Source organism: Paramisgurnus dabryanus, chromosome 3 (genome assembly GCF_030506205.2).
Source record: "Paramisgurnus dabryanus chromosome 3, PD_genome_1.1, whole genome shotgun sequence".
NCBI lineage: Eukaryota > Metazoa > Chordata > Actinopteri > Cypriniformes > Cobitidae > Paramisgurnus > Paramisgurnus dabryanus.
This window is the reverse complement of record NC_133339.1, coordinates 18,531,203-18,554,534: the sequence shown is the minus strand read 5'-3', so window position 1 is coordinate 18,554,534 and position 23,332 is coordinate 18,531,203. Positions and strand designations below refer to the sequence as shown.

At 38.9% G+C, this 23,332-nt stretch overlaps 1 protein-coding gene across 1 annotated transcript in view; it reads right to left on the bottom strand.

Moving 5' to 3' along the window:
• Nucleotides 1–2,260: 2,260 nt before the first annotated feature.
• The window catches only part of ntn1b (netrin 1b), a 54,853-nt gene continuing 33,781 nt past the window's right edge, over nt 2,261–23,332 (bottom strand). Inside the window, exons 4-7 of the mRNA XM_065252891.2 lie at nt 21,851–22,000; nt 18,653–18,706; nt 16,037–16,111; nt 2,261–5,149 (exon numbers count right to left, since the gene is read on the bottom strand). Of these exons, the coding sequence (XP_065108963.1) occupies nt 4,827–5,149; nt 16,037–16,111; nt 18,653–18,706; nt 21,851–22,000 (602 nt within the window). The 3' untranslated portion in view covers nt 2,261–4,826. The remainder of the gene's footprint in view (nt 5,150–16,036; nt 16,112–18,652; nt 18,707–21,850; nt 22,001–23,332) is intronic.

Genomic DNA, 23,332 nt, shown 5'->3' with positions numbered 1-23,332 from the left:
TAACCTTTTAAGCACCTTTATTTTTAAAGGGCCACTCCTATTTTTTTTTAATATGCTCATTTTCCAGCTCCCCTAGAGTTAAACATTTCATTTTTACTTTTTTGGAATCCATTCAGCTGATCTCCCTGTTTGGCAGTACCACTTTTAGCACAGCTTAGCATAATCCATTGAATCTGATTAGACCATTAGCATTGCGCTAAAAAAAATAACCAAAGAGTTGCGATATTTTTCCTATTTAAAATTTGTCTCTTCTGTAGTTACAACGTGTACTAAGACAGACGGAAAATTAAAAGTTGCGATTTTCTAGGCAGATATGGTTAGGAACTATACTCTCATTCTGGCGTAATCATCATTGACTTTGCTGCTGTAACATGGCTGCAGGAGGCACAATAATATTACGCAGCAGCCGTAAATAGTCCCCTTAGTACAGGTCTACAGGAGTGTCCACTCCTGCTCCTGGAGGGCCAGTGTCTCTGCAGAGTTTTATTCCAACCCTAATCAAACACACCTGATCCAGCTAATCAAGGTCTTACTAGGCAGACTAGATACTTTGAGGCAGGTGTGTTGAGGGAAGTTTTAGCTAAACTCTGCAGGACACAGGCCCTCCAGGACCGTCTTTGGACACCCCTGCCTTAGTAACTTTCAATGACAGGGGACTATTTTCGGGCACTACGTAATATCACAACACCTCCTGCAACCATGTTACGGCAGCAAAGTCCATGATTATTACGCCAGAATGAGAGTATAGTTCATAGCCATATCTGCCTAGGAAATCGCAACTTTTAATTTTCCGTCAGTCTTAGTACACGATGTAACTACAGAAGAGTCAAGTTTTAAATGGGAAAACTATCGAAACTCGGTTATTTTTAGCGCCATGCTAATGGTCTAATCCGATTCAATGGATTGTGCTAAGCTATGCTAAAAGTGGTAGCGCCTAGGGTTGTTGCAGTGACAGAATTTTCCCACCGGTTAATCAGCGCGTGACAAACCCGGTTTTACCGGTTTCACAGGGTGGGAGGGGCTCATAAATGCACAGAAGTTCGCATTTTACTTACACTTTTGAATTAGATGCAACTGTTGTTTAAATCCAGCGCTTGCGTACGCTGCGTTAAATCGCGTATGAATTTGCTTGCAAATGCGAGTGGAACAGCTGGTTTAAGTGCTTGAGTCAATGTGCGCAGGTACTTCTGACAGAAACCCGCCAGTCCCAAGCAGAGCAACCGGCTATTCCTCCATAAAGCGCTGCTTGAATGATGGGTTTATTATTATTCTTAATGAAAAACACAACAACAAAACGATCTCGCCTATATTAAACATCATATATGTATCTTATAACAAAAACGAGTAAGCACGCGGCTTCTGCCATCGTCTGCTCAGCGCAGTCTGACAGGAATAAATGAAATCTGACACCCGCAGCCGCTGCTCTGTGATGACGCGAGCCTCGCAAACTCTGACTGAAATAAATGAAATCTGACACCTGCTGTTGTGTGATGTGATGCGCGTTCAGCTTCGCTGAATTCAGGGAGCAGACACATTCAGTTGTGTTTGCTCTCTCTAACGAAACTAAATTATTTAATTACAAGAAAGTATCAAAACGACGGTGAAAGACGGTGTCGCGGTGGGCAAGTGATCTAACCGGTGAGAGGCTGAAGCACCGGTAATCACCGTTTCACTGACTATCGCAACAAGCCTAGTAGCGCCAGACCCGGAGATCAGCTGAATGGATTCCAAAATGGTAAAAATCAAATGTTTAACTCTAGGGAAGCAGGAAAATGAGCATATTTTTAAAAAAAGTGGAGTGTCCCTTTAAGAGTGTTGGATACATACAGATAAAAACACTGATCTAAAATGATGTACCAATTCAACATGCATTTTCCAAGTCCTCTTGTTTTTAGTTTTCCAGCTGTTGTTTTTTTTAACAGAAATTGTATTATGGATGAAACAGCTTTTTGCATATTCCTAACACAGGATATACTGTAATTCAACATACAGTAAATTACTTGGTTTTAGTTTTAAGAACCCCCAGCACCCATCCTTTACTGGGTTCGGTAGTCTGCTGTATCTGCTCAATATATCACTAGGGTAGTTATAATCTAAAATACACACAGCTCCTCCTAGGTCCTCCTCAGTTTTTTAATAGGTCAAAAGAGGCAAAAGAAATGATGATGCTGGGCTTTGTCACAAAAACAGAACTGTAATTTACTAGCATGTGACATTTATTGTTCACACGAACTCTATGCTTAGGGCTTTTACCCACATGGCATTTGATGTATTTGCGTATGTTTAACTTGGCTCTCTATTCTGGCTGGTATCACTAAAAATTTCAGTATACGTCATTATTATACTATTTAGGAGACAAACATTTTTCAATTGTACAGTTTATTGTTTATTATTCCTTGCATTTAGTTTCATTTCTCTGATTAACGTTTTGCTTGTGGCTACATTTAAAAATACTTCATATGTACAATATTTGGAACCAAAGATAAAACACGTCATGTGAGTTCATGTATCATTAAATATGCTCATTTATGAGAACCATAATATATTAGTATGAATTACGGACAATACACAGTTTTTGCAAAGTATACAGTAAAACATCATATACAAGAGGACCATGAACTTTGTAAATGTCTTCATCAAAAATCAGTTCAACAGAGTCATTTTCCAAAGGCAGGAAAATTGGTCAGAGTCTACATGTGAGGTCACAACGTCTCCAAGAGACCATAGACCATATAGATGCGTTTTAATAAACCATATAGTCATTTTCTAGCCACAGTCAGAGTTTCAAAGCGTGTGTTTATGTCACATACATATAGTACAACCCCCTCATACACTATTAACTCTTGTAAACAAAGAAAAACTAAACTTCATCTTCTCAGAATATCACGTTCATGGCATACAAATGGTTAATTGCATGTGAATATAATCTACTAAATATTGTACAAATGGAAAAAACTATACAACTATACAAATAACATTAGAGTATATCACCGCAGTAAAGTACCAGAACATACAAAGGTACCGCGTGAGTGATAACACAAAGTTTTTTTTACTATAAACTAAGAGGCATTTTACAGTATCTCATTTCTTTTTTTTCTTTTTTGTAGGATGTGACCTTGTGTTTTATATACACTGATAAAAATAGCTGTGAATAGCATCCAATGAAAATACTGGAAGTGAATTAAAACAGCCTCAGGAAAAGGCGAGGCTCTGAATGCTGTTATATCACTGAACAAAGAAATCCTGCATTATTTTAACACTAAACATTAACACTGAACTCACATTTAGTAGCTCTAGTAAAGTCTGGCCACATTTTTAGTCGTCTCAATAATTTTGCAAACAAGTAACAAGATTTTGCGTAATGAAAATGTGTTGTTCGTAATAAAAATATTTATTTTTTTCAAATCAAAATCATAAAGTGGTTAAAAATAATACTCTATCTGTTTAACTAAACTCTAGACTAGTCCACACTTACCACAGTTAGTATAAATGGCCAAAAGTGAAAGCTTTTGGCACCAAATGAACCTTGTGATGTCATGCCATTTGAACCAATCAAAATGCAGCGACATTGAGGTATTGTCAACAGATCGGAGAAAGTGTAAAGGTTTGACCTTATACCTAATTTTGGCATGTATTGGCTTGACAGATTGGCATCTTTTTTATTGTTCTTTCTAAATAAAATCTCATGAAACTAGGACTGCATAACAACTAATCGCAAATAATCGTTTGCAGAATAAAAGTTTTTGTTTACATCATATATGTGTGTGTTTATTGTGTATAATAATTGTGTATAAATAAATACACACACATGCATGTATATATTTAAGAAATATTTACATGTGTATATACATTTTTATATTTATATATAATTTATATTATACATAAATATGAATACCTAATATATACAAATATTTTTTCTTAAAATTGTACATGCATGTGTCTGTGTATTTATATATACATAATTATTATACACAATACACACACATATATGATGTAAACAAAAACTTTTATTCTGCAAACGATTAGTTGCGATTAGTTGTTATACAGGCCTACTGAAACTAGACATCATACAGCGGGGTCCAAAAGTTAAACTACTTTTATCTTCTTTTCAGATTTGCTGAGATCATGGATTATCAGGTTTGCACAAATTCTAGCAAAAGTTGAACAAACTTATCTGCAGTACGCATATATAGTTTAAAAAAAATTGGTTTAACTTATAAAAGTAAGTTACCTGGTTGCCTTCAATTATTAACTCAACTTTTTTTTTACTAATATTTTAAGTTAAATTAACTCAAAATTATAAGCAACCAGGTAACTATTTTTTTTTTTTTTGTTGAACCAACAAATCTTGCTAACTTGCTTTTAACTTATTCAAAATGTTACTAGTATTATTAATAGGAAAAATTGTAGCATTGTCATCACGAGTGGTCTCAGACTTTCGGACCCCACTGCATGTAAGGTGAGCTTTGAAATATTCAGACCATCTTATAAGCCAACACACCGACATTGCGCTTTCACACAGATAAACTGACTCAGTAGCTTTTTTTTTTCGTTTTCATCCTTCGTGAAAGACAGAAATCACAGAGACACCAGTACGGTTCACACATAAACCACTTTACAGACATGTATACTTAAAAGTAGGTGCAAATTCTGCAAAATTGAAGATATGAAAAAATAAAATCTTGATGGGAAAAACGATAAACAACGGAAGGCAAAACTGCAGAACGGGTTGTCCTCCAGCGCAGTTCACATCAAACAACCATACAACATGTAGGTGCCTGGGGTCAATATTTTCTCTCCTGTTTTTAATCTCTCTCGTTTTTCCTTTAGCATTTTCCTCTTTTGTCGCGCTGCTGGAATTTTCTGAGCCGACGAGCCCACAGGTCTTTCCATGGAACGAGCAGGCTGGTTTTGTCCGCCACCACGCCGCTTTGACTGCGGGAGTCGTCATCATCCGAGCCCATGAGCAGGTACTTCCTGCCGTGTTTGATTTTCGGGCACTTGCACGCCACATCTTTAGCACGAACCCACAGGAGCTGGTCTCCTCTGCGGATGCGGTTTCCACCCTGCTTATACACAGATATGATGTTGATGGTGTATTTCAACCATTCTCCTGCCTTGTCTCCTTTCAGCACGTGAACCTGGACCGCTGCGGAGATGAACAGATAAAGAAAAGTTAGACACAGAAGGATGGTGTTGGGTCTGGTAAAAATGTTTCAAAATACGTATCCTACCTGTCACTGGGGCATTACCCTTTTAAAAATGTCCTAATACAGGATGTACCATTAGGTACAGGTGTATACATTTGGTACCTTTGAGTGCAGCCCCAGTGACAGCTGGGCCACATATTTTGACCGCTTTTTTCTGACGGTGGATGAAGTACTAAAGGCATTAAAAGTGCTTAAAGCACTTTGAAACATTACAGTATTTTTATGGCATCACCTCTCCACGCTGTGATATTTGCACACAATGGACGTTGCTATAGAAACGCTTTCCTCTCCTGATATCGATAGAAAGGAAAAGATGGAGACCTGCCCATTCCGCTCTCTTTCTTATCTTTTGTGTTTAAAAAGTAAGCTTTGCTTGCTGATAGACACAGTGCTTTACTGTAAATTAATCCAAGTACAACCTACAGTATAGGATGTTGAAAGTTTCTCTTTAAATGGAGACTTTTGCTCAGGTCTCTTGTTACTTGCGTATTTCTCCCAATAATCTTACAGTACATGCGTCTACTTAAAGGAATACTCCACCTATTTCATCCAAAATGTTGATATCTTTCTTTGTTCAGTCGAGAAGAAAATAAGTTTTTTGAGGAAAACATTCCAGGATTTTTCTCAATTTAATAGACTTTATTGGACCCCAACAGTTTACAGTTTCAATGCAGTTTAAAATGGCAGTTTTAACGCAGCTTCAAAGGGCTCTAAACGATCCCAAACGAGGCATAAAGGTCTTATCTAGCAAAACGGTAGTCATTTGCGGCAAGAAAAAAAAAATGCACTTTTAAACCACAACTTCTTATCTTGCACTAACCGTGTGATGCGCCTAGGCAACCTGATGTAATGCGTAAGCACGTTGAAAGGTCATGCATGACGAATGCAAAACTACCGTCACAGTGTGGAGAAAAAGGACCATTCTGATGTTGTATGTGGAATGATACTAATGAATGTCTCTGTGTCCCTTTATTGTTTAAAATGGTCCGCAAATGTGCTTTTCAGGTCGCGCTGGCGCCTCACACGGCTAGTGCAAGACGCGAAGTTGTGGTTTAAAAGTGAATTTTTTTATTCTTGCCGAAAATGCAGATTGTTTTGCTAGATAAGACCCTTATGCCTCGGTTGGGATCGTTTAGAGCCCTTTGAAGCTGCAATGAAACTTCCATTTTTTAACTGCCATTTTCCTCAAAAAATTTATTTTCTTCTCGACTGAACAAAGAAAGACATAAACATTTTGGATGACATGGGGTAAATTATCAGGATTTTTTTAAGAAAGTGTAATAATCCTTTAAGAGTTTCAGAAGATGTCTTAGGCCTGTTCCACACGTACACGGGTATTTTTATAAACTGCGTTTTTCCCTTCGCATCCACAGGAACACGCAAAAACCCGGTATGAAGCGCTGTCAATACCATGCCAAACCAACAGATGGTGATATATCCCTATTTATCCATGAAAACCATGTTGGCGAATCAAAAGCCATTGCAGAGTTTCCCCTCAGCACGTCACCGGCTACCCGTTTCACCGGCTACACGACAATGCTGCAACCGGAGTTTTTAAAAATCTTCACCCTAAAAGAAGTTTTCAAAAAGTTTTGTTTCAGTCACCTGATACTGCACTTGCGTGTTGACAAACTGTTAAACATTCACGAGACATTCACGCGGAAATTAATAGGCTTCCATAGGCTTCTGCAACTCCGCTCGCTTCCTGTAATCACGTCACTACTAGAGCAAGGTCCTGATTGGTTAATGTGACGCGTTTTCCGCCAAAGTTCAAAATTTTCAACTTGCGCATTTTCCGCAGCAATGCTCAATTCGCGGCAAAACGCGCTAAACGCCCCATTCGCGCTGCAAGACCTTCAGATGTGCGTCAACGCGTCTTTACATTGATTTAACATCGAAATCACTTGCACTTGACGCCTCTACAGCGGCTGGTCTGAACGCAGCATAATGCCGAGCAATTTTTTTTAATTAAAACTTTCTCATTACAAAATATATTATAAAAGCTTAATTGAAAAAAGTATTCTACTCATTTGACTCTAAAATGTTGGGTTATTTTCCACCCATCGTTGGGTCAAAAAGCGACAAACCCAACACATTGGGTTGTAATTTAACCTATGCTAGGTCATTTCAAACCATTATACGTAGTTCACCAGTCATTTGCAACTATTAAAACCAAGCAAAACCTTCAGACATGTTAACATCCAGTCCGTGTGGTAACTGGTAAGGCAAACAGCTGGCAAAGATCTCCCAGTCACACCATTTTCAAACCTAATCAGACCCACAGACTGCCAGCTAATCTGTACTTGACCTGAAGTGGTTTCACACGGGGAGATTTCCGAGACGCCTGGAGGGGTAAAGACCTCCATTTTGCATTTATCAAGAACTGACCCAGTCTCTACCAGGGAGCCATTTTCGTTACGCCCTCAAACACTCGCGCGCACCCCATAGCCTGTAACCCATGAACCGGCGACACATGTTTAAGAAATATGCCATTACAGCATTGTGTAAAAATGACACAGGAAGTGCTCTTTCTTTCCTAGCTCCCTTTCTTTACCCCCTTGAATGTGAACACTCTCTTTAGAGAGGGAGGCACGGATCGCCCCTGATGGCTGAATGGAATGCCCAAATTGAGCGGTGGGGGGGATGCTGTGAGCAAATTGCACCCAATTTGAGAGAAGAAAAGAAAAGTGTTGGTGCGAGTTGAACGCACTCCCACAGTACCGGCATTCATCGCCTCCGTTTCTCTGGGTCGGAGCCCGATTCCCCATCCAAATAGCAGGAGATAAAAAGAAGGGTGTGCGGAGGGTAACGCTGGCGGGCGAGGGGGGGCACTGTTTATCATCCCTAGCATAGAGAAACTGCCAGAAGAGTCTCGGATGTGCATAAACCTCGTGAGCTATCTGAGCCTGGCTTGCGATCTCCGCTCCAAGAGCAGCGTGAGAATCCTGCCCCGGGTCTCGCTCTTGACTCGCCCTCGACAGAGAGCCTAAATGCCCTGTAATCATCGGTATCAAACTTAGGTGTGAACTCCTTGGATAGCAACCATATAGAAATGTCTTTTTAGTGGCCTGGATAACAATAATGCTACAAAACAAATACAAAACCTAAGGAACTCGAAGCCAAACATCCAAAAAAATGTGCAAATATAGCATCTTGCATTGAATATTATGACATTTGATAGGAACGAGTTACAAAATCACAGTTTGTTAAACATTATAGGGACATTATAGGGACTACACATCTTAACATATATCAATGCTATTGTTTTGTCTAAAGAAGCACCCCAGTATTGTTTTTTTGTAAAGTTTGTTTGTAAAAATGACTTAAAATGTCCTAATATATCTAAGGCCTAGTCCTGGATTAACCTACACCCTGTCCGGGAAACTGACCCATAATGTTTAGTTATCTTGAAAATGCTTTACTATAACACTGTAAGTCAGATCTTTCTCTGTGTGTGTTTAATGCTTTTCCAGGATCACTGGCACAGATTAAATTGAACCCGGCCAAGCTGGCACTTTTCCTGACTGCAAAACGGAGCCTCAGATATTCCATGCGGGTGGCAAACGCTTTCCAGATTTGAGCAGGTAATAGAAAAGTTCTTCCTAGTTCTTCAGCATCTGAAAGATTTTGTATGTACCTGTGTTTGAGACTGTGTAAGTTTTTGAAAATATACATACATGGATACAGACACATTGAAAGTGCTTGAATCTATATTATGCAAGAAGTTTTCTGGAAAAAAAATCCATATTATTCCCTGTGTGGTGTTTATGATAATATCATAAAAATTCTAGACTTTTTAGGCACACGTGCTAAACTGTTCGCTTTAAATGCTTATATCTTCTGTATGCGAATGTTGATTCATACCAAAATGCTTTTTTGAATAGTTGTGTTTGACACATGAAAACGTCTCGGGTTACGTATGTAACTGTTTTTCCCTGAGAAGGGAACGAGACGCTGCGTCTCCCTTGCCAAACTTCCCTGTAACGCCATCTTTGGCAATATATCAGATAGCGATATACTCCCTGGCTCCTGCATCACCCTGTCTTTGTTGTTAAGCATCGCCATTGGTTGAATTTGATATACACATTCAGACGCACTTACCCATGGAGGCGTCACCGCAGTGACGCAGCACGAGTTCCCTCGAAAGGGAACTGTAACAATGTATCTTAAAAGGTAACACAATGTAATTTTGCTCTCACTTGAAATGTGTCCCCACATTTAGTCCTTGAATTTGAGGGTATTGGACCTGGAAAGTCCTTGAAAGGTCTTTGAATTTGAAGTTAACTAAGGTGTGGGAACCCTGATTAAATCAGTTGGCATTTATTTTAAATCTTATCGAAAATATAGGCCTATATATATATATATATATATTCAAAATCTTGGCGTTTTTCCTTTTTAATCTTTTTGCAGATGCCACTTGGTTTGCAATTTGTTAACTAAATCAAAGTTTGTCTTAATTGTCCAAATATATTTTGTACAATAGATATCTATATAATAAAACCAAAGGATTAAAAGCCAATCTTGTATACAAGTGCCTCAAGGGCCAGTTTAATCCAAGTTAAACCCTCCTTTGCATGTGGCGACACGGCACAATCCATCACCAAAGCCCCATTAGATCGTCTGAATAGGATGAGACCATTTTTAGTCGCCTTCACGACAATGTGGAGATACATAAAAACTCTGAATAGGTGAAAAGGTGATGCGGTTGGGGATTCCTCTGTCTGTGATTGAGAAATGAATTTAAAGAGAGGAAGAGGCCCATAGATTTGCCAGATGTCCCGCTGACTTTCTGTGTCTGCGGTCAGTGTGCTGGATCGTGACCCACACGCTGTACACAAGCCGGTCTCTAATCTAATTAGTGCGCCTGATTACCACACTGAAGCTCCGGACTCGCACCCCGCTGGGACGCCCTACGCCCAAACGCTTACACGGGCGCTGACTGCTGCCTCCGCTGTGCGTGTGTGTGTGTGTGGCAATCCTGAGGCGCCCCATACACACACACTGACACACACACAATGCTCTTTGATTCATTGTCATTGACCCCCCAACCATGAGAAAAAGAATGTGACCCTTTAACACTTCTGTCTCCGTAGTGACGGGGTACAAAAGAGGATCGACGGGGAGTATTTCTTTCTCTCTTGTCTTGCTGTCTGTCTGTCTGTCTCTCTCATCTGCCAGCGATGAGCGATGGGCAGATGTAGGTGCGGTGTTAACTTTTAGCATATTCTGGATAATTCACGTCACGTACACTATCAGTCATTTTGCTTTGAATTAATGTCTTTTTTGTGACCTAAACATTTGATCGAAAGGATTGCTAAAATTCAAATGTAGTTTCAATGGAAGTTTTGTGGACAAATTCAAACATCGTAATCCCAAAACTACACTTTGGGTTATTTTTAGGTTGGGTCAAAAAGGTGCAAACAATGTGCTGTTGGTTTAAATTAACCCAGAAAATGTTTATATTTGACCCAACCATGGGTTAAAAACAATCCAACATACTGTAGGTTAAATCAAAGGAAACAGTTAGGTTTGTCACTTTTTAATACAACAATGGGTTAAAAATAATAATAAACACATAATGTGCTTAAAAAGAGTGCTTGGGTGGCTAAAAATCTGCAAAGCCTGCAGCTCTGTCTCCATGTTATTGTTTACAACGTTGTTGTGGTTGATCAAATTGTATTCTTTCGGTAGTGTAATTGTCATACTGTATATGAAAGGGGTATGACGATTCAGGGAAGGATACACAATGATCCAGAATGCTCAATAAGGGAGAAAATCTTTTTTTCATATAACTTCAGTTACGTCCGTCTACACCGCAGCGCAACCCCAGAGTTTTGAAACAAAAAAGTCTGCAGCGTTTATAAAAGTCTCCGTTTACGAGTTTCAAAAACTCTGGAGTAGTCTGGATGACAGGCGTAACCGTAGCAAAAGTGATTAAATGCATTTTTGTAAACATGGCCTAAAGAATGTTGGGTTGTTTTAACCCTTGGTTGGGTAAATATTGGACAGAAACAACTGCTGGGTTATAAATAAACCAATGGAAGTTTGAAATAGAAGTTTTGCATTAGCTACCATATTTTCCAGATTATAAATCGCTCCGGAGCATAAGTCGCATCAGTCGCATGAGTCAAAAATGCGTTTTGAAGAGGAAAAAACTGGACTAAGTTGCACTGGACTATACGTCGCGTTTATTTAGAAAATGATTTCACAAAATCTAAGCCGAAGAACAGACATTTAATCTGGAGAGGCAAGTTATTCAACTAAACAATAGCAGACAGAACAGCAGGCTGAATAGGTGTCCGTATGTTAAAGTAACATAAACAGTTATTTACACGATACACAATAGCATACAGAACATACCTGAGAGGCTGAATAGACTAAATTAACACAACAAGCCGAATGAAGTTCAAAAAGGTCCCGAAGTCATTCCACATCACTGAATCCATTGAATTACATAAATACAGGAGCAGCATAGAGCAGACTCTCGCCGTCATTTCACCAAGTAAGATGTGATCCTGGATCAACATTTTTTGTTGATCCTGGATTAACGTTTTAATCAAAGATACCCCAACCTACCCTTAACTCAAACCCTAACTATTTTTAAACCCTCAAATGAGTGTGAAATAATAGTTTGATGAGTATTTCTTAAAAGCCCCTAACCCAATCCTAAACCTAAATCTAGCATACACACTAATCCTAATCTTGCAATCTGATTGGTTAATGAAAATGTTGATCCAGGACCAACAATGGCTACTTGGTGAAATCACGTTCACCCGGCTGTAAACGGTAATGGTTTCTTTTGGTTGATATGAAATAATTTAGACATATAAGTCGCACCTGACTATTAGTTACAGCACCCGCAAAATTGTGAAAATAGTGCGACTTAAATTCTGGAAAATACTGTAAGTTTTTTTTTGTGACTCATTTTATTTGAGTTTGTGAAACTTAAAGCGGTGAAATTGTTCGAGACACATAAAACTTGAGGGTTGAATAAACTTTTTTCACTGATGTAAGTACTGTTCGGGTTTACAGTTCCGCATTTGGGTTGAAATAACCCAGCATAGGGTTTTTTATAGGTTCTGTCCAATATTTATCCAGCCATGGATTAAAACTACCCAACATTATTTAAAGGGAACACGTATAATGATATAATGTATAGCTTGAACGTAATGTAAGTCCCTTTGGATAAAAGCTTCTGCCAAATGCATAAATGTAAATGTATATTTTAAAATGTCAAAAAAGTTAAAAAGAATGAAGTAGGTATGTACATTTTTTAAATATATATGGGCACATGTTCTAAATTTCTTTGAGACTATGCAATTATGAAAACAGTACAGATTGACGGTATGTATTTTTTTTTACATTGAGTGACATGTTGGAAAGGTTATATGCATTTTATATGCATATAACTCAAATACATGCAAGTCCTAGTGACTATAATAGCTTTTGCTGTCTGTTTAAACTGTGCCGACGGAAGGAAAATCACAGGGTCTGAATGAGGACACATGATTTCCCCTCTAACACCCCTACTAGAAAATGATGTTTATACTGCAGTCAGGAGACCAGAGGCTTAGTCAGTGTTACCTGCTCCATATAACATCAACATGATGAACGACTTCCCTACGAGAACAAACCCAGAGCGGGAACATTTGCGGCCGAGAGTAAAACGAATCATAATGAAATGTAATATCTTGGCTCTTGAAAACAGCGATAGCCGCTACAGATGACCAATACCACCATTAATGTCTCTCTCCATGTTTCATTATCTCTCTCTACTGTATCTCTTTTCCACCATCCCTCCATTAGTTATTTAAGATGCTGATTCAGCCTATGGCAAATGTCTGTATTAATAGGCTCTAATATTTTTTCTCCGAGAGGTACTGAAGTGTGTTTTGGAAAGCGGAGTGATAAGGGAGTCTGGAAGATTGATATTAAATGAGTCGCTTAAAGTAATGAGCAATACGGAGATATTATTATAGATACGGTGCTATGGATTAATGTGGAACGTGCACTTTAAATGGCCCGTGTGGTTGAGAACGGCAGTTTGAGGTATAGATTACCTCTGTATAAGCATAACCTTCACTTCGGGTGCAATATTTTCCTCTCGCTTCGACCACAAACTCACATTTCAATGTGTGCAAAAATGCTGCAGGCAAGCTTCTGTGGCCTACCGTAAAATTTGACAGCTGTGTATATGTGGTTTAGATACCGTGTACGGCAAAAAATAGTTTAAAAGTCATTTTGATCAAGTTTTCCCCTCCAGCACAACTAGTAGAAGATGGAGATAGCAACACCAAAGTCATGGGTTTGATTCCTACGCTGTCCGAAAAATGGTCTCACGCTGTCTTTGGGTCAATACCATTTAGGTACAGGTGTTGGTACCCATATGCACTTTTTGGTAAGAATATGTACCTCTGAGGGACTCATATGAATGGTGTATTTTTTGAAGGGTACTGCGCCAGTGACAGTTAGGGACCATTTTTTGACCATATATGGGAAAATTCACAGATAAAATAAATATTTTATTAGGTGATTGTTTTGGAGGAAAGCGGGTACAAATATTTAAGTGTAAGTAATGTTCATGCAAAAAATACATTTTGTTCTGTTCCAAAACCTTGCATGTGTTGTGTTAAGATCATGTAATGGTGTAGTATTTACTGTTTTTTTACTTTCAATAACTTATAAATGTTTATAACTTTTCTCCCCTCTCATTTTCTCCAGCTTGGCAGTCCTCTTGGACACCACACATTTCAGATCTCTATCCAGACTTGAGGCAAGTCAGGAATGAATTTATGATGTCACACTTTGAAATCAAACATCTTCAGATTTTCTCCACCCAACCAATAACTGCAGGACCTGTAAACGGTCAAAAACAAATCCTGCCTTTTTTCGCTCACACACAGGTGCCTTTTATTGTGGCCTTATGTAAGAGATTTTACTTAAATTACGATACTATTATTCAATGCATTTAAGGGGTTTACATTGATATTATGTATTTTAAGGGCCATTTATAGTGCCCAGTATAAGATCAACCTGATTTTGACAAGTAAGAGAGAACATATTTTGTTGCCCCTTTAGAAATCCCTATACCTTGACCATAACTTATTCCTTAAAATCAGAGGGAAATGACAGGTGAATAACAGTAGCATGAAAGCTGTTTGTAAGCCTAAAGCCCAAGTATAGTCTTTTATTTTTCAAGGCGCCATAAAACGGAAACGATTATCTTACTTTCCCTATGGCGGCGTATATCCAAGTAAAACAGCTTCTGAAATGAATAAAAAGGTAGGGCTGGACTTGAATTCGTCCATCACAAATTGATTGGATTGTTGGGTTGCTATTTGCTAAAAGCTGCGATCTTTATCCGGACCCCGCCCACCTGCCATACCATATGAGAGATTGTTTTGAGGAGATCATCTCTAACATAAATCTATTTTCTTGGACTACAACAAACACACGGATTGTAGGCAACAGTTTACTTCCTGGGATTGGTTACGTAATGAAGAGCGAAATTATCATAAATCCTCCCGCTTGGACTCACAGCCTGTAAGTTAAATCCTGTTAGCAACCGAATCTTTCAAACATGGTAAGGAGCGTCACATTTTCTGCTGACGTCAGAGGTATTCAGGCCAATCACAACGTACAGATTAGCTGGCCAATCAGGGACACAGAGCTTTTCAAATCTGTGCGTTTTAGGAAGAGAGTCAAATCTGGAGCTACAAAAATGTACGGTATACTGTGAAAATACTGTGTTTTTTAACCATAAACCACTCGAACACATTATATTATATCAAATACACAAAATAACGTTGTTTGTTAGCAATGAAATATGTGCACTTTAATGATAATGAGGGCACATGAATTAAATAAAAGTTTTTCATTGCGACCATAACGTGTACTTAACGTGAACGTATGCGCATGGTATACTTTTCATGGAAAGTATTGCTTACATTACTTTTTAGTTACTTTTGCGTTACTTTTTCTTGGCTGAGGCTTGATCTCTTTCAGGCCTTGCAGGTGTTTTTTATGACTGAAAAGCTCTGCATTCAGAAAGTGCAAATTTTATCACAAAAATGTTGAGATCTGGTCTGCCATCTCAGTAATGCGTTACCCCCAACACTGAATATTATATATACACTCTAAAAAATGCTCGGTTTATTTTCAATCCAGCAATGGGTCAAAAAGCAAGAACAGATGTTGGGTTAAATTAACCTAGAAAAAAGTATATTTGACCCAACAATGGATTTAAACAACCCTGCATAGGTTATACAGTACAACCCAAGGTTTTTGACCCAACTCTGGGTCAATTTTTTTTAAGTGCACTTAAGATATAGTATAAATTTAATTTATACAGCATAGCATCGATACTATTTGAAAAAATATTATATAGTTTTTCTTCGCAATAATATCCCTTTCACTTGTGTTAAAACTTTCTAGGTGAGCTTCAGGAAAGCACCTCTGGCTATCTGTTTTACCACTTCCAACCTTAAAACGTATTACTGCATTCTTTAACTTCAATAGACCTTTTATTATATTAACTATATTAGTATTTAAACTGGTGAAATCTATGAAATCTCTGCTTTCAACAGGAACCAGCTGCCCCCTTTGTCCTCTACATGCTGCAAGGCACTTTGAGTGTGTCCATCTGGAGAAACCTGCTGAGTTCACACGCTTTGATGCTATAACATAAACCTTTAGCCCTTGAATAAGCTGTCAGTGCTATGAGAGAGAGAGCGAGAGAGAGAGCCACAGAAGAGACCCAGAAGAAAAGGTGTGTCACGCATCATTCTGAAAAAGACATCAGGTGCTTTTAAATGAAAGCTACTTACCGAAATCTTTTTTGCAGTATTTTTTCATGGTGACCTTCATCTTGCCCTTGGTGGTCTTGCAGTGCGAGTCACAGTCTGAGAATGAAAACAGATAAAAAAAAGTTGTGAAGCAGAAGTGAGTATAACAAGTTTCAAAATGAGTCTTGCAGCTGCATGTGCATGTGGATCTTGGTACGCGCAGTGTTTCTTTAACGGAGCATGAACATGTTCCAGATTTGTTTAAGAAATCCCCCAATTGTTCAGCATTTATACAGTACGTCCTTCATACTCTGGTATTAAAAGGTGTCCTCTTTGGCTCACGCGCACACAGAGGTGCCCCCAAAAAGTATTTGAACAATGAAAACGCTTACAAATGTCCAAAAACCAATTGGGATTTAAGGAATTGTAACATGAGAACACTTTTTAGCACAATAATATTTATTAGATATGCTATGAAGACAATATATTTGGACACTTCCTGTTTGTTGTCAGATGTTAGTGAAGCAGGTTTATTGTGAACCTCCTGTATAGCTCAGGGGTGCATTGCGTTAGCTGCGCAAAAGGTAAAACACACAAACTGCTAAAAACTACGTATACCGTGCAATGCACCGTAAACTGCTTTGGATAATAGCGTCTGCAAATGCATAAATGTAAACCTGTGCACCTGTGGTTACTCTCCTAGGACACTTGTGTGAACCTGATGTGAACTGAGGCCCTGAGACCCCAACAGCACATTGGGTCCACATCTTTATAGGTACTTAATAATCAAATCTTCTTAACTTCTTAACCTAGTTTTTTCTCACCCCAATTATAACCGCCTCCGCTTGGCTGCCCCACCCTCACCGGTGTCAGGGCACGGGGTTCATAGGTCATTCAAACTTCATTCAGACACACAACACAGCCATCACAATGCCTGCAAGAGCGAATCCTCGTTTAAACACAGCTTTCCCCACATAACCCGCAGGTCACCATCCAGCGCTCTATGATTTATAGTTGTAGCGCTTGGATCCATCCAACACCACTGTTGAGACCCCAGAATAAACCTGAGGGCCTCAGCGATGGAGTCCTCCGAGTCACTTTCACTCCAGCCATGCACTTTTTGGACATTCAAATGCCTTGGTGCTCCTCGCACATTTAATTCCCGCCCGACGCGAGCCGAAACCCGAGAGTCTCTCGTCGCGGCTACTTCACGTAGCGTAATAACCTCGAGATTTTTGGAGATGGGAGCGAGAAGACCTTTCAGCTCCGCCTGAATATGGACAAACTTCATTATTTTCTCCAGCCCCCTGTGCAATCCACCCTTTTCATGTCCCTTTATATTCCGTCTGAATGAGATTACCCGGGCAACGGCAAAGCAGGAAAGAACCACCAAACCGAATAAAAAAAAGTTTGAAGGGGAAAGTGGGGGGTGGACGGGCCAGCTCTCGGGGGGCGGGGGGTAGAATTAGGATGTGAAGGATCGTGGGGGGAAGGGGATGGGAGGCAGGGAGCTAGAGGATGCGTTGAGAGTGCCGTCCTAAAGTAAATGAAACTGACGAGTGCGTATCAGCCACGCCTGATTTCCATGTAAATGCGGGAATGAAGGACGGCCTGGCTTTTGTATGACGGCCTCTCGTCCGCCTCATCCTGCCTCTCTTTGATAAGACCAGGCGGCCATTAGGGAATCGGCACAATGCCTAACTCTGCCCTGTTACACCCATGTCCCCCAATAATGGATGTCCCCTGTGGAGGGACAAATGTCTACTTAATACAGTCCATCAAGCCCAACTGTGCTATTGGCAGTGGTACCAGAGAACCACAGAAAGATTTGTGTGTCAACAAATATTTTTTTTTGCTTAAATAGATCATAAACATTTAATTTTATTTCATCTTTGTGTGCTAAGCACTAGACTACAACTACAACTTTGTAGAAAGTGAAGATGGGGAAAACGATGAGGGCAAAACGAAAGCAGCTGGGACACAGCACAGGCCAGATTCAATCCTTTTGAGTATCATGACTTCTGGTTAGTGCTTACTGCTTTGTGTAGACAGTAGACACAGAGTTACTCGGAAATAATTGAGAAATTTCACAGAGCTGATAAAAGCCAGAAACTTTTCGGCAAGCGAACTCTACCTAACGGGACGTCTGCGTCCGGGGCGAAGGCCGTGATCTGGCTGCTTGAGTAATTGAGTATGAATGAACGTACAAGACCGTGTTCTCATTCACAATACAACACTGCGAGACTGTGACCGAACAGCAAACACATTTAAATGAAGCATGTAATCAGATTAAACTCGGACTGAGACAAAACATATATGGACGGGCAGCCTCCGCTCATAGAGTTTGTTGTTTGTTGTTGTCATGAAAAGTGACGTGATTATAATGTACAGTCACCCTGAAGGGCTTTAATGATTGGTAGTTATTTGCTGTACAAAGCAAAAATTATTATTATTATTTATTTGTTAATATTAGTAAATGCATTAGCTTACATGAACTAACGATGAATAATACTCCTACAGCATTTATTAGTCTTTGTTCATGATAGTGAATTCGTTCAGTATTTAGGACGTGAACTTTTTGTGCCTAACCAAGTTGATGTTTTGCATTTTTTACAGTATCGTTCAGTATTTTTGTAATGCATTTTTCCCTAAACTCACCTGTGGGTTCTTCTGGACTGCTGTAGGTCGCTGTAGGTACCGCAATGGGAATTTCTGTAACAAACAATAGGAGAAATAATCAAAACTTGATGCCTAATTTTCTTTATTGTACCTTTAAAGGTGCAGTGTGTCAATTTAGTGGTGAGGTTGTGAATTGCAACCAATAGCTCAGTCCACTGCTCTTCCCTCGCTTTTGAAACGCATAGAGAAGCTACGGTAGCCGCCACCAGAAAAACATGTCATCGACGGAGACAAATTAGTAAAAAAGTTTGTCCGTTAAGGGCTTCTGTAGAAACATGGCGGCACAAAATGGCGACTTCCACGTAAGGGGACCCTCGGTGTATGTAGATAAAAAGATCTCATTCTAAGGTCATAAAAACATAATGGTTCATAATAAAAAGGTCTTTATACACCCCTGATAATATAGTTTTGTATATTATTTGGCATTTCTGTCAAGATATCCTTTTAAAAATTACACACTGCACCTTTAAATGTGCCTCAAAACTGTGAGAGCGAACTATGAAACGAATCATTATTAGACATATTATTAATGAGAAAATTATGGTATCTAGTTTCCTGTCTTAGGCCCGTTGTCAAACATTCTGCTATTCTAATATACACACCAATAAGCGATTTGGGCTTATAAAAAGGCAAGTTGGCAAATACTTCGATATCGCAAAAATTTAATATCACCCTATTAAAACAAAAGCACGTTATTTCACGAAATATACGAGAAAGCAAATATTTTCCCCTCACTGGCTGGGGCTCTCCAGGTTAAACAGCACATTTGTTACCTACGCCGACAAATCAGGAGAAAACAGGCTTTCGTGAGGTTCGCGGGTTTCATTGGCCTACACGTATCCTTGCCAAGCAAATCTGAATGGATTCATGACTCGTATTGTCAAGGGGGCAGATAAATCTTTATTGACGATGTCATCAGTAACTACATAATAGAAGTGCTTAACATTAATAGCCGCGCGTTGTATTGGGCTCCCGGCAAGCGCCTTATCGAGAAATATCAGCTGTTGTGTGGGCCTGTCGTTTATCGGCACACAGACCGGCTGCTGCCTTGTTGATACTGCCAATAAACATATCACCCATCATGCCCCTGGAGCACACGGCGAGATTTATGAGTTGAAAGGCCGTCAGCGGGTTCGGGGCAGAGCGGGTCGTGTGAGCCAGGCCTTCATGGTCTGTTTGGCTTAGCAGAGGGCAATCAACGAGATGTCCATCCAAGGAAATAATGGAACAGGGGACCGATACGGAAATTAAATGGTCCGGGGCCATGAAATCATGAATACTAATATGTGTTTATGCAGAATTGCTATGTGGGTGGTAATGGTAACTAATAACGTATGCTACGACAAGACCAAGAGTCATTTTACGAATAAAGTAAGAGTAGAATTAATAAAGGACTTGTTTGCGCTTTAATTAATAAAAGTTTGATTTCAGACATTGATGATTTCACATTGATTTCAATCTTTTATATTAAAGTTATCAAGGTTATTTTTTCACAGAATGGTATTTACATTATGTAGGATGATTTTATGTAGAAAACAGTAAATCACTAAAATGATTTTTCGACAGTAGCGATATAACTGGTTAAATAAAAAACATATAAATGAGATACAGTGTGGTCCAATGGTCTAGAATTGCTACCCAGTCCTTCCCAATCACTTAAACAGCGCATCTTTTTTTGGTGGTTTTATTTACTGGTTTCTCAATTATTTATTGTTTTTTCAAACCATTTTTGTTTGGGTTTAGGTATTAGATTTGCTTAAGGAGTTTATTTAATAAACAGGTTTCTCCATGTTTTTGTCTATATTTAAGCCATGGTCGCTTGGAGGTTAGAATTGGGGTTTGGATGTCATTTTTATATAACAAAAAGTTGTTCTAACCCTAAACCCAAGCGAAAATGATAAAAAAAATATATATATATAAAAAAAGAGAAACCAATAAATAAAACGACAAAAAAGATGCGCCGTTTAAGTGAATGGGAAGAACTGGTGTATCATATGCACGCCAAAATGTAATTTGGTATGTATTGCACGTTTTTTACACTTCGTGCTATTTATACGCAACTCCATGAGACTGGGTTGAGAATTCGTACATATTTTACGACTTGGCTAATGCGTATGAATTCGTACAAAGTTAATCTTGCAAAAACATACAATAAGGCTATCAATGGAAAGGCTATCTGCAATGGAAACGCAGCTACAGTGTGCTTTAGGAAATCCAATCTTTGTTAAAATTTTACAATTTAACATTGTTAAAATTGTATTCACTGCAAAACAATTATCTGCCAATAATAATGTCTTTTTGACAGCCAGTTAAAATAATGCAGTATTGCTTCTTACATTAAAGGGGACATACCATGAAAATCTGACTTTTTCCATGTATAAGTGCTATAATTGAGTCCCCAGTGCTTCTATCAACCTAGAAAATGTGAATAAGATCAACCCAGTAACTTAGTTTTGGTAAACCATTCTCCACAAGCATGTGAAAAAATACATCATTGAAATTTGGCTCCCCTTGTGATGTCAGAAGGGTATGATACCGCCCCTTAATCAGCACTATCCAACCACGCCACTGCCATTTAGTACAGAGATCAGCTCATTTGCATGTTAAAGGACACACCCACATTTTTGCTCACACCTACATAGTGACAATTTTAACACGCTATAATAAGTTATCTATATAATATTTTGAGCTAAAAATGCATATATGTACCCTGGGGACACCAAAGATTTATTTGACATTTTTAAAAAGTCTTGTGAAATGCCCCCTTTAAAATATATATTTTTTATATAAAGCAAAATTATTTTTTGCAGTGCTTACATTTGATTTGTGACCTAGAAATAGTGCACTCCTCCATATATTTCTTATTCATTCAAACATTTTTTTTTTACTTTAACATTGCACTACTTTCTGTTTGTTTTCAGTCATTCAACTTAAAAACCTCCAGATTTTTTACAGCATGAGAGCAGTATGATCTCAGACGTTTGGACCCCAGTGTATTACTTTCATTAGGGAAATATTTCTAAATATCTTGATCAAGCATTTTCAGTCACCATGCTGTTTCAATCTACCGAGCCTGAGCACTCCATAAATAACTTAAATGGCATTTTAAACACAAACATCCTTAAAAAGACTAATAATTAATGCAGACAGATGAAAAATCGGGCGGTTTGGTCTTACTGATACAAGGGGCGATGGGCGAGCGGCTCTGCTGGTAGCCTTTAGCGCAGCGGTTGCAGGTGATGCCAGTCACGCCGTCTTTGCACGGGCATTGCCCGGTTGTCTGGTTACAGGTTTTACCGGCTGCTCCGACTGGATGGCAATCGCAGGCTGGAGAAAATGAAACAAAACTGCTGTTTAGTAATGATGCATTACTATCAACTAAATGTAATGGCTACTTTAAATTACATACAGGTCAGATCACTTGATTTTCCACTTTCAAGATGCATTCTATAAATTTTGTAACACAATTAGTAACATAAAAATGTAATATAGGAATGCATTTTCAAAGCATTGCATGTATTATTGTTCAAAACTACAGTATATTGATCACTGCACTGTTAAAAAAATGAAAACAAGTTATGCAAGTCAGTTCAACCTACTATTTTAAGTTTCGACTTGTGACAAATTGACATAACTTATAAAACTAAGTTGAAATTGTTTAACATAATTTGTTAAGTTAAATTAACATAAAAATATCTAAATCATTTATTACGGTGTGATGTTAAATCTCAAGGTCTCTGGTAGTCTGCACATGATCATTTTTGGCGAGGCTGAAACTTTAGTCATGTTTATGTGTGCAGGTTATGCCCCTTGAAACTTGGTGGTGGTTGAGGAGATTCCCCCGTTCATATGTAAAGCGCTTTGAGTACTGAGAAAAGCGCTATATAAATGTAAGGAATTATTATTATTATTATTATTATCAAGTGTAAAACTTTAATTTGAGCTCTTCCAAACCTCTGTTTCAAATTAGTATGTGGACGTAAAAGAGCAGTTATGGCCCACACCTGTTTCTACGTTCGTGTCTGGACTCTGTCCAGATTAACATGTGAACGTGTATGAGTCTGGGTGTGTGTGTTTCTTGTAGTCCCCCACTGTATAAAGGCAACAGGTACCTTATGTGTTAATCATTTTCGCGATCGGACAGTGTTGTCATTTGCGGGCGCTGCTCGGCGCTCCCTGTGATCAAGTTTCCAGCGTAAATGCTCTTGGCAAAGACAAAACCCCAGCAAATAAAGTCTGAGTAATGTTCCCATTAATGACGGAACGTTAAGCACTTCAAAGGTGCTCTGGTTAAGCTGTTAGTCGGGACGATCGCACATTTAATGTGAGATTTTTTTTGTCCGATCGCTCTGCCAAACGTTTACAATAAAGCTGCTTGTTTGAAGTCTCAACTCTTCCCTTCAGGCCTTCAGATATTTTTATGTAGTCAGGAATTCATTTGGAAATCACTCGTAGTGGTCCAGCCGTAGCGAGAACTGTGAGCTCTTGGAACGGAGAAGTTGATGAATATTAGAAGTCACTTCTTGAATTAGTAACAAAGGCAGTTGTACGTCTCAGATTTATGTCTACTCGGGAAAGGTTGCAAACGGTGCCAAAAAGAAATCGTTGTTCTGAAAAGAAGAGACGTTTGGTTGTACGTCATTCAACTCTGTTAACGGT